Source organism: Miscanthus floridulus, chromosome 19 (genome assembly GCF_019320115.1).
Source record: "Miscanthus floridulus cultivar M001 chromosome 19, ASM1932011v1, whole genome shotgun sequence".
In the NCBI taxonomy this organism is placed as follows: Eukaryota; Viridiplantae; Streptophyta; class Magnoliopsida; order Poales; family Poaceae; genus Miscanthus; species Miscanthus floridulus.
In genome coordinates, this window is record NC_089598.1 from 112649151 (window position 1) to 112661554 (window position 12404).

Consider the following 12404-nt stretch of genomic DNA (forward strand, 5'->3'; position numbering starts at 1 on the left):
TGCGGTTTCTTCATGTGGAAGCCACTGATCACAGGAGATGGCGTGGATGCTACAGTAGTGATGTCAGGCTTGAAGGCTTTGGAGAAGTCTCTATTGAATCTGACCAATGTTGTTTCTGGTCAGAGGGCTGCTATGAGTAGAATAGCTAGAGAGTAGAGAGTGAATAGGTGGATGAATGTGGCCAGTGTATTTGTAGGAGTTCTGAGCTTTGTTGCCATGTGCTTTGTTGTCATGTGGATGAACAATGCATGAACTTTGCTTTGTAATGTTTGTGAAATGAATGGAATGCAGTTATCTGACTAAACAATGCATGAACTTTACTTTGCTTTGTTGCCATGTGGATGAACAATGCATGAACTTTACTTTGCTTTGTAATGTTTATGAATGTTGCCATGTGCTTTGTAGGAGTTCTGAGCTTTGTTGCCAAGTTTAATACATTTTAATCATTACCAACTTGAATATAGCAAGCAACATTACCATTAAAAGGTAGGTGGCACAACAACCATACTAAGTTGACTAGAATACAATACCAAGTTCAGTGCAATACAATACCAAGTTCACTACAATACCCAGTTCACTACAATACGCAGTTCAATACAATACCAACTACAATACCCTCCAGCTATTGTAGTTTGTTCTAGCAGTGTTCATATGCCATAGAAGCCACAAAAGCACAGAAAAGCACATAATCTTTCTTCTCTTTTTGTGTTGCTTGCAGTGCCTACAAGTCCTTCAAGGCCCTCTTGCTCCTAGTGCAAGCGCTTGGACTGCCTGGTAGCTATGAGGAAGCATGACTCCTAGTCAGGGGCATTAGGCTATCTACCACTTGGTGTTTGTCCTGGGTCCTAGTGACTGGGGAGTTTGGAACCCTACAAGATGAAACATGTGGTTAAGATGTAGTAAACTAACTAAAATGAAGGCAAGAGATGGATCATATACTATGTAGCTTGTTCAGGAGGTGTAGGCTCAGCAGGAGTTGCCTTCTTCTTCTTGGGTTGTTTCCCCTTGGAGGAGGCCTTCCTCTTCCTCTTCTTCTTAGATGGGTCATCTATGGTCTCTATAATTTCAATCACTTTTGGCTTATAAGTCTTTCTCTTCTTTGGTGGTGTAGGTGGTGGTGCATTAGGGTCTAGGATAGTTTCATTGCAGGTTTTCTGGAGGTGGCCAAATCCACCACACCTTTTACACCTTCTCTTCCCCCTGCTACTTGACCCATCTTCCTCAGCACCAACCAGCCTTCTTTTCCTTGGCCTTCCTGCTGCTCTATTGCATTTAGGAGGAAGGAGAGTGAAGCCAATGTCCACCTTTTCTCATTCTTCTTTGCTTGGCATAGGAGCCACAACAGTTGCATAAGCTACTTTGAACATTTCTATAGAGTAGTAAGGGTCCACAAAGTCTTCCAATTCTACTCTTCTTGTGCCAATGTAAGCTATGGCATGCACACAAGGCAAACCAGTTAACTGCCAACCTCTACAAGTGCATTCTTTCTTTTCCAGATCAACAATGAACCTCCATGGGACTAGGTCCTTATTCACTCCTCCTACTTCTCCAACCATTGGGCCACTCCTGGGAATGGTGTACTTTAGATTTCTGCTTTTGTTGTGCAGTTCCTTCATGACATGAGGCAAAACCTTAAACCCAGACAACTTTGAGGCTAGCTGCCTCCTTGTGCAAAACCTCTTCATGATCAGTTGCCTTATCTTGTCCATGAGATCTAGAACAGGTAAGGACTTCTCTTCCTTGATCTAACTGTTGAAGGTCTCAGCTATGTTGTTGGTGACATAGTCACATTTGCTTGTTGTGCTGAACTTTGACCTTGCCCATAGCTATTTGTGATTGTCCATCAGCCAGGTTGTTGCCTTTGGGCATGCCTTAAGCATCTCATTCCAGTGGCACCCTTCTATTGTCCCAATACACATCAAATGTATGTAGCAGAGCAGAATCAGAATCTATGCGCACTGTCTCATCCTTGGTTTTGTCAAAGAAAGTAACCTCCAGTGCTTGATCTTTACCATGAACTATGTCCTCAGCAAGGTAATCATAAAAACCCATCCAACTGATGATATCCTTGTCCACCACACGCATGAAGTTAGCAGTTACATGATAATCATCGAGTCCATCTGGTCTTTGCTCTACATAGGCAGGTACTCTAATTGCCAATCTACAGGCAGACGTTGAATCCATCCTAATTCAAAAAAAGACCACATCCAAACTAAATGATTTCAAACCACAACCTTTCTAACGCATCCGCAGTCATACAAACCGAAAGAGTACGGGTTCAAGAAATCTCACCCTTTTGGAATCCATTTCAAATTAGGCACTCTAGGCGGACAACCAGTGCACTGCACATTCTTCCTATTGGGGACTTCATCTTCGGGTCGCAGGGGTGCTGCAGATCCTCAACCCCCCATGGTGGATGACGGCGTCACGGCGGGCACCGGAGTGGACGGCGTCGCGGCGGGCACCGGAGTGGAGTGGGTGGCGGCAGAAGTGGGATTAGGGAAAGTGACGACCGCTAAAACCCTAACATGCGGGACGGGCCGGTTAACCAGACCAGGCTCGGGTCGGTTATTAGCTGGTCCAACCAGACCCAAACGTGGCTCAGGGGCGCCGGATGTCCAAACTGAATTTTTCTCTCTCCTCAACCAGTGGAAACCGGCCCGCGGTGTCCTCTGGCATAATTACAACAAACCAGAGTGTCTTCTAGTATACAGCTCCACTTTGAGTGTCCGCCAGCAAACGACCACCACTGTGGGTGTCCATCAGCCAATTTCCCCTAAATATTTCTAATTCTTATCCATTCTTATATGTCTCTGTGCTTGACATTTAGCAGCTTCATGCATGCTCTACTTCATAGTTGGGATATGTAATCATAGTCCTTCTATGAGTACAACATATGCAAGTCATATATCCTGATTCATAATGTTGTCTAAAAATTCTAACTCAATGTCTACTTGGTATTGAGTAATTATGGATGATAAATTTGAATACTTCTAGTAATTCAATGCTCTCAATCTTTCTATTTCAAGAAATATTTCTTCTGAAATTAGACATAGCCTTATTTATCATCTCGTCTTCTATGACTTTTAATCATAAAACTTCATGCTTATTGTATTTGTTTATAGAGCAGCATTATATCCTATAAGGTCATATAGCTTGAAAATTCAATTTTTAGTATTTCTGGCATTATGCAATCATAATGTAGGATATCTTCTAGAATTTCTCATTCAGTGAGTCCCATAAGACCTTCGGAATTTAGCTTGGTCACATACTCATTCTTTGAGAGTAATATAAGGAATTATAATGCTTAAGGTCCACTCCACTTCAGTGATAGCAGAATATCCTACTAGGATTTAATAAATGACCATGCTATATAATTCAAGACAAATCTAGGATATTCCTTCTTCACGAAGGTATGCATATATTATTATTACCAGAATTATTATGTGTGTATGAGTTTACTACGTGTAAACAAGTGGCAAAGTGCAAAAAAGATAGCAGATGGTTATACAAAATACTCTTAGAAGCATCCTAGTATTTTGTTCAGGATTATGATATATGCAAATTTTTAGAATTAATACCAACCATTCATTCATCCCAAAAATTCACTATGCTAAGGAAAACAAATATGAGCCTCTCAAAGATGATAAGTTTAAGGTCTGCAGGATTTATAGGGAGCTCATATACCTTATACCATGTTTCTAGTGAAAAAATATTCTTACAATTACATGGTATAAAATTCATAATAATATTACGCTAGCACTTTTCAGAATTAAATTCAAAGTGTAGAAATTTTCATAATTAATATACTATTTAATTTAGAAAAATAAAGCTAGATAACCAACAATTAAATTGCAGATCTAATGTTGTATACAGACTCTTACACATACGGGTATAAGAAAATACAGTAAATAAGCATGATGTCTAGGGTTAATTATTCTGAAAATTCTAAAGGGTTGTATGCAAAAACACCTTAAATATACAATTTTCAGAAAGTATAAGATCTATTCTGAAAGAATATAAGACTTATATAAAATCTGCAGGATTATAGTGTAAAAAAATTCAGATTAATACGAGTCTTATTTTTCTCGATTCTCCCACGTGGCCCAATTTATACGTGCACTGATTTTGGTCCGTTCTTAGTCCTGGTCCGTTGAGATCTTCTGGCCTTTTTCTTCTATAGCCCGATTCCGTCGGGTGTGCTGGATGGCTCGCGGCGTGCTAAGGCCTTTTAGTTGGCGAATCTTTTTTTAAAATGGTACCGTAGTATTTTTTGTTGTTATTTGATAATTAGTGTCTAATCATAGTTTAATTAGGCTTAAAAGATTCGTCTCGTGAATTTCGTCTAAACTGTGTAATTAGTTTTATTTTTTATTTATATTTAATGCTTCATGCATACGTCCAAAGATTCGATGTGACGAGAAATCTTAAAAAAATTTACAAAATTTTGGAAACTAGCACTAACTGCAGATCAGCGGCCGCGGCAGAGCGTGCGTTTTAACCAGGCAGGCGGAGGCCGTTCGGCGGCATGCATGCTAGGGTACTCAATGGCCTGCAAGGCTGTGGCATGAAGATTGCCGAGGGCGCTCGGTGACAATGGGGATGAGTAAGGCTGTGTTTAGTTGGACGAAATTTGAAAATTTGGCTACTATAGCATTTTTATTTTTATTTGGCAATTAATATTCAATCATGGACTAATTAGGCTCAAAACGTTCGTCTCGCGATTTTCAACCAAACGGTGCAATTAGTTTTTTTCGTCTACATTTAATGCTCCATGCACGTATCGCAAGATTCGATGTGATAGCTACTGTAGCATTTTTTAAGAATTTTTTTTGAAACTAAACAAGGCCTAATGCGTAAGCCTAAAGCCACGTGCATGCAGTGCCGGCCCTAGGGGAGGGGCACCGGGTGCGACGGCCAAGGGCCTAGGCGAGTGAGGGGCCAAGCAGTAGGTTCAGCAAGGTAGCGACCGTCTCTTGTGTATCACATATGGCACAGTACATGCACGCGAGGGCAGCACTAGGAATTCGTTAAAATCATTTCCTTTTTTAATTAATTAACCCTATATACATCGTAAAGTATATACCGGACATGTATATACGTAGTGCATATACAAAATTATATGTACTTCGTGTACAACATTATAATAAACAATAGCCTAGCTTGATGGCTAGGGCAAACACAATGTACGAGATGCGATTCTTTCATATCTTGTAGAGGATGTTAATTTGATCTACCTCACATGTCGCGTAGAGCAGTGGTTAGTAGATACATACCGCGTATGGCGTTTGGCATTGTCGTAGAACTGTCTACTAATCACAACGGTGCATATCAATGCAGTGCAGATTAGTTGAGGGTAGATATAGCAGATCCGTTCTGCTAACAGTGGCGGATCTAGGATTTCAATCACGGGGTACGGACGAAAATGATATAGTTCATCAACATGGACATGACATAATTAGATCACTGAACAATGATAAAATAGTTGTGATTATATATAGAGGGAACAAGTTACATGTTTCCATAATTCCATTACAAGTTTCCAACTAAATCTTATAAACTATAGTATAATAGAAACTAAAGCTTCACACACCATTCCACCATGGCTTGAAAGCGTTTAACAATATCTGCATTGCTTACACGTCAGAAAAATTCACGCTCAATAAATGTTACCAACCAATTGAGTAGGTTAAGCGAGCCTTATATTGAACTTTTTCTTTTGTCGTGTGTTTAATGTAAGTACTTGCTATTGATCTTTTTGGTCTAGTAAAATTATTAAATTTCTCAAGAGCTTCATTGTGGGTACTAGTAATGCCTCCAACATGCAAGTCAAGTTTATAGGCTGGTTTCATTTTCTAAACCCTCTATTCATAAAAACATCACCACCAACATAATTAGTTGTATCCGCAAACAAATATTCCCTCCGTTAGATATAGATGCATAGCAAAATAGATATACTAAAAAAGTCAAAGCAACTTATAATTTGAAACGGAGAGAATAACAAACAAAGCAGAAGGCAACATCCTTTTCCACATTGTACTCAAGCCAATCATACTTGTCAAACCATCTAACAGGAAAGCGGTGCTAACCACCAATTTGTCGTTGTGGAGAATTATATGTCCTTGGCTGGCATGGCCTTTTGCAATATATCCTCTTTTCCCTGCAGCTTGCTCATTTGCAGAATATTGGATGATGGGGATCATCTTTCCATCAATACGTGTGCAGTTTGGAACTATGCTGTTGTTGGGCCTAGAAAGTAACGAATGTAGAGTCTTGGGGCTGTTGTACACCAGTAGAAAACCTAGCCGTAGTCCCGGTTGTCAACCCCTTTAATTCCGGTTTTGGAACCGAAACTATGCAATCGGGATTATAGGTCTTGATTTTTAGTCCTGGTTCCTCCAACCGGGAGTAAATGTGTTTATTGGGTAAAAAAAATTGCAGCTGTGGAGATTTGAACCTACGACCTCCCACTTCAACTCTTGCACGCGTTACCATCTCACCTACCACCACAGATCTAACTTAGATAAGATACGCTTTTCTTTTAAATTCAGTTTGGAGACACCTTTAGTCCGGGTTTGAGACATAAACCGGGACTAAAAGTCACACTTTTAGTCTGGATTCGTGTCTCAAACCGGGACTAAAGATTCTCGCACTGACATGCCTCTAACACACCTCGGTAACCGTTACAACCGGGACTAAAGGGTAGAATTAGTCCCAGTTTATATTACAAACCGAGACTAAAGGTACAGTCCTCCCTTTAGCCACGGTTGCAATTTTTAAACCGAGACTAAATACTTTTTGCCCATGGGATGAAAGGTCGTTTCTCTACTAGTGGTATGGGCTGAGCAGACTAGCAATTGTATTTAACAATGTATTATACATGTACAAGGTATTAAAGGGTATATATACTTGGTGTTTTTCTAGAAAGTTTGGGGGGACAACTGTACCCCCATGCACCTACTGTAGATAACAACGTCGGAATGTCGACGTCGTCAAAGTAGTCGTGGTAGGGACGTCGGCATAAGCGGCAGCGTTGAAGATCAGCGGCGACATCAACGGCGATGTCGATGTAGAGCTTGTATGTTTTACAAGCGAGGGTCTAGTCCAGGCCAAGGTGGGGGTGGAGCGGCATATGTAGGGCATTCCCCCAACAGAAATACTCTTGTTGGTTTGTCTTAAATTGACGAGGAAATTATACACATGGCGGGGACTGAACCCCCTACAGTCTCACATAAATATATGCATGGGCTAAATCCAAATTGGGCTAGGTGTCACAATGCCCCCCTCACCACCACCGGACAGGAGGCAACGCGGTGGCACCAGCGGGTGGGGCGTGGCTCCCCCTGTGCCGTGGATGGGTGCGGCCCCCTTGCTGTCGTCATCCCACACAGTCATCGAAGAGGGGCAAGGAGAAGTGATGAGGTGAGAGAGGGAGAGGTGTAGCCGGGAGATGGAGAGGTGCCACTGAGTAGAGGTGGGAGTGAGAGGATGCTAGAGTGGGAGGGGAGGTTAGGTTTTCCTTATTATATACTATATGAGGTTATTCGCATGTTGAGATCGGTTGGACTGACCTTTTACGAAGATGAGAGCAATGCAAATTTGTTCACAACGGTTACGTTGGTTTGTATTACAAACCAACGGTGAAAATTATTTTCGCCAACGAAAGCTGAAAAATACAGATGGCGAAAACCATTTCTATATTAGTGGACGCCCACATCAGCTACACACCACCTCATATGTTCTTGAATCTTAGTTAAGTATGTGGCCTGTGCCGTGTTGTTTTCAGGGTCGACCACCTTCTATCTATCCTTCATTATTACTTGGAATCTTGCTAAAATCGCAAATAACACCTTGAGAACCTATATGTTCTGTATCCAATCCAAGCCCTTCACATTTGAATATTTAACCATGATTACTTTGGCGTTTCACTCTCATGACTTGGAAAGCCATAGGGTTTGATCCTTTGGGGTGTTATAAATCGACATGGTACATATCTTTGATATGATAGGGCCTGTTCGGCTAGTATTAAAGCCGACTGATAAGTTCAAGCGTTATTTATCTATAAATTTGATTAAAGTTAGAACCATAAAGACAAAATTAATATCATCTACCTCCTCCATTTGAAACTTAAATACGCACTATATGTCAGATACATAATTTCGAAACTAGAACAAGTTATAGTTTAGAACGTAAGGCGATCGTCCCTTACACCAAGGCCTCTAACACTTCATCTAGTCTAGAAGCAATAATCAGGGGCTCATTAAGCAGGGCTCCTTGCATATGAAACTCCCGGAGCAGCAGGACTCGCATCAGGCCAAGAACGTGGTGGTCATGGAGGCCGAGTTCCACACAACACAAGCTCGGTGTTAATTTTGTCTAGTCTAGTCCTCTAGTGCCTGCAAACTGCAGAATTCAGATAGTAGTGTTCACAGCTCGCATCGGGTGAACAATTTGTACAATTACATATCCGTAAGTAGCATTTGAATACATTCTCTTACATCAAAATGATTCCATAAAAGAAAAGAAACTTAAAAAATGACAGGAATTAACTAATGCTCAATTGGCCGTTGATGGTTGGCACTTGCAGGGCTAGCAAAGAGTAATATACTGCTAGTAGAGAGTATAAGCTAGTGTGAGAGGAGAGCCTTGTGGCACTGGCAGCTACGGCAGTGCTTCTCGGGCGCGTTCTTGCCGTCGCCGTTCTTGGCGTCGAAGTACCACCCGGACATCGTGTCGAAGAGGATCCCAGCCCCGACGCCGACAGCCAGGTCGATGGTGTAGTGGCCCCTGCACGCGAGCAGCCTGACCGCCTGGAGCACGTTGAGCGCGTCGTAGAGGCGCGCCAGCGCCATCCGCCCCTCGCGGCGCATGTCGGCGGCCGCGATCACCGCGCCCGCGACGTGGCCCGAGAAGAAGAGGAAGAAGGAGACGTTGCCCACGGGGAAGTCCATCCCGGAGCCCAGGAACTCCTCGGGAAGCGGCAGCTGGGTGGCGCAGCCCAGCACGCCCCGGGAGGTGAACATCATGAGCGTCGCGACGGCCGCGCGCGGCCGCTGCTCCGCCAGGATCGCCCACAGGATGTACGCCGCCTGCATCGCGACGAAGACCTGCACGCACGCGCACATGAGCGGTGGCTGTCAGTGTCAGCGTCAGCCGGGGACCATGCAGAAGCTGGCGAGATGCAGAGTCTTATCAAGAAATCGGTGGAAAAAAAGGAGGATTTAATTTGGCGGTGGTGCCGGTGAACCAGCGCCACCAATTCGTTGCACTGCTCGTGGCCACAAGTTGCAGTGGCAGGACCGCCCGGACAAATCTGTCAGCGTAAGCGCGTCTAGTTGCACGGAATTTTGGAATTTGGTTACTGAGCACTTTCGTTTTTATTTAATAATTAATGTTTAATTATGAACTAATTAGGCTCAAAACGTTCATCTCGCAATTTTCTATCAAACTGTATAATTAGTTTTTTTTCATATATATTTAATGCTCCATGCACGTATCGCAAGATTCAATGGGATGAGTTCCATAGCACTTTTTGAGAAGTTATTTTAGAACTAAACACGGGCTAAAGTGTAATCTACGAGTGGCTCAGGGCTGGCTTGAAAAGTACGGGTACGCTGTTAATTAATTATTGGTTGGGGAAGTGCGAGGCACATGCGGCATTGCCGGTGCATTGACAATGCCAACTTTGGTGTCCACAGTGGGGAAGCTCCAAAGGTTGACAAGAACAAAGCCGGATTACTTGTATTTTATTTTATACTGCTCTATAATCCAATAAATTCCACACTAATTCATCCAGTTTTACTAGTATAAAAATTAAGTGCCTTGGCATTGTACATGCTGATTGCTGGAAGTGCTTGTGCTTGGAATACTAGTATAGTTTTGTAACAGCACAAAAGGGTGCCAAAATATACTGCTCCACTAATGTAACAGTAAAAGCATCTCCAAGATTACCTAATATTTTCTCCTTAAAAACATAAGTTTTAAAACTCCTAAAAAATATTGTAAGAAATAAAAGAGGTTATCTTCAAAAGTTTCTAATAATCCACTCCCCTAAAATATAGAACACAGTTTTACATTAGAAATACTATACTATTTCTAAATTATTCTAACCACTTTTATATATTTTTTCCCTCTCGTATATTAGCATCACTTTATTAGTCTTTATTCTTTCTACGCGCTCTCATCTTTAGATTGGCCGACAAACGGCGAGTTTTTTAAAATCCCAGGATTAGGAAGGGTCCAGCTAGGGTGAACAAGCTGGGAAGAAAGTACTACGAATGCTGGTCACTGGAATTACTCGTGACTGGAATTACTCGTCCTTTGAAATCAAAGCCGAGAAGGGCATTGTACTTCTAGGAACAATAATTGGTGGCCAAAAACGGCGGCAAAATTAAAGAGGAGACGGAAGGCACTCGAGGCAGGCAACAACCAGAAGAGGAGGCGGTGCATTGAAGCTAGGTAGGTAAGGGGACGGAAAGAAAATTAAATCTAGGCAGGCAGGCGGCGTGGGCAGGGCACTGACCGTGTTGAGCGCGGCGAGGAGCGAGTTGAGCCAGGGCGTGGCGGCGACGGCGGCGTGCATGCCCCTGGTGGCGAGGAAGCCCAGGTCGAGAGGCGGGGAGTCCGGCCTGACCATGGGGATGGTGTACTCGACGGCCATGAAGAGCAGGAGGCCGCACCCGAAGAGGGCGGGCGCCGGGTGCCGCCGCAGCACGGCCGCGACGCCCGCCGCCGAGCACCACTCGGGCCGCCGCGCCCACCCCTCCGCCGCGGCGCCCATCTCCTTCGCCCCCGCGCCTCCTCCGCCCAGCGCCGGGTGGACCTTGGCGGCGTGGTCCTTGCGGCGGCGCGTTGTGGTGGCGGCGGCGGCCGGGTCGTGCGCCGCGGTGACGCTGGGCGGCGGCGGCATGTATGCGGGAGGCGTGGCGTCGGTCCGGGGGGTTGGGTTGGGTTGGCAACCGCGTGGGTGGGTGCGTGGGTCGGTGGTGGGCTGGCGTCGCGCGCGCGCGGGCCGTCCGAGATGCCGAGAAACGCGTGGATTTCGTTGGTTTTTCGGCGTTTTTTATAGAAGTTTTGAGGGGGTGTGTGTGTGGAGGGGCGGAGATCACGAGGGGGGAGGGCAGGGCGAGCGGCGGTTTATGAGAGCGGAGATCAGTCTGAAAATGCAGGTTTGGTGCAGGTCGCCCATCATCAGCCATAAGCCATCATACTACATACATACAGAGTATTACCGTACCACGAAAAACAATCGTTGAGAATTGAGATGGAAAAAGGCAGTGAGACCATGTCGCCGTTCGTCGTTGGCGGACGGAGCAGGGCAGGCCGTTGTTGTTGCTTCTATTGCCGAGCGCAGGCTGTCGTACTGTAATCTTCATGCACCGCAGCCGACCCGAACGAGCCTGCTGCGCTGGAAACGTGACCGAGCTTTCGCAGGAGCTAAAGTGGGCAGGGCAGGCATCTTTCCTTGCTTATTAAATTTCTAAAATTTTATATTAGTCTTGTGTGAGCAACGCCGACGCAGCTTTTTATGTCAAGGGTGGTTCGTGCGATGGATGCGTGGATGGATGTGCTAGGAGGGGAGGAAATCACCAAGCCAAAGGGCCACGACACCGACGCCCACACGGAACCTCCCGTGTTGTCTGTCGCCACGGCAGCTCGGAGCACACGCGATTGTGGTGGAGGCTCAGTAAGGCGGATCGTTCAGAGTTGACAGCCAGCCTAGGTGGCGCGCGCGGCGCGGCCCATGTACCAGTACCGCAAGTTCGCAACCAGTTTCGTCCAACCCGCTCAGCTCACCGGCCAGCCCCGTCGACCTGGTGCCTGTTTAGTTTCTAAAATTTTGCAATTTTTTTTTAAAATTTTTTGTCACATCGAATTTTTGGACGCATGCATGAAGTATTAAATATAAATAAAAAATAAAACTAATTACACAGTTTAGACGAAATTCACGAGACGAATCTTTTAAGCCTAATTAGAGTATGATTGGACACTAATTACCAAATAACAACGAAAGTGCTACAGTACCATTTCTCAAAAAAAATCGCCAACTAAACAAGGCCCTAGTCGAATACGGCGGAGCCCCGTCGGTTTCGGACACGCGAACGGGGGAAAGTAGAAATGGCGACTCCAAAATTCTAGGGAATAATAGTCAGAAATGACGATCAGCATTTGAAGTCGAAGACACTTGGCGAATATCTATGGACCGGACATGTGTCCGGTCAAACCGACCGGTGCGTTCGGTTACTCTGATTTTTCAGGGGGCAGAGGAGTCAACGGCTCTATTCGTGGGGCTCTCTATTTAAGCCCCATGACCGGCTCAAGCTCATTCTCTTGGCAATTTGCAATGACATAGCAACCTTGTGAGTTTAGCCAAAGCCCTCCCACTTATCTCTATCTTTGATTCA

At 44.5% G+C, this 12404-nt stretch overlaps 1 protein-coding gene across 1 annotated transcript; it reads right to left on the reverse strand.

Moving 5' to 3' along the window:
- Nucleotides 1-8417: 8417 nt before the first annotated feature.
- On the reverse strand, nt 8418-11105 carry LOC136527291 (phosphatidylcholine:diacylglycerol cholinephosphotransferase 1-like). Its single transcript, XM_066519972.1, has 2 exons — nt 10523-11105; nt 8418-9107 (listed from the first exon to the last, which is right to left on the reverse strand). The coding sequence occupies exons 1-2, from the start codon at nt 10907-10909 to the stop codon at nt 8628-8630; spliced, it is 867 nt and encodes a 288-aa protein (XP_066376069.1). The 5' UTR covers nt 10910-11105; the 3' UTR covers nt 8418-8627.
- Nucleotides 11106-12404: the final 1299 nt, after the last annotated feature.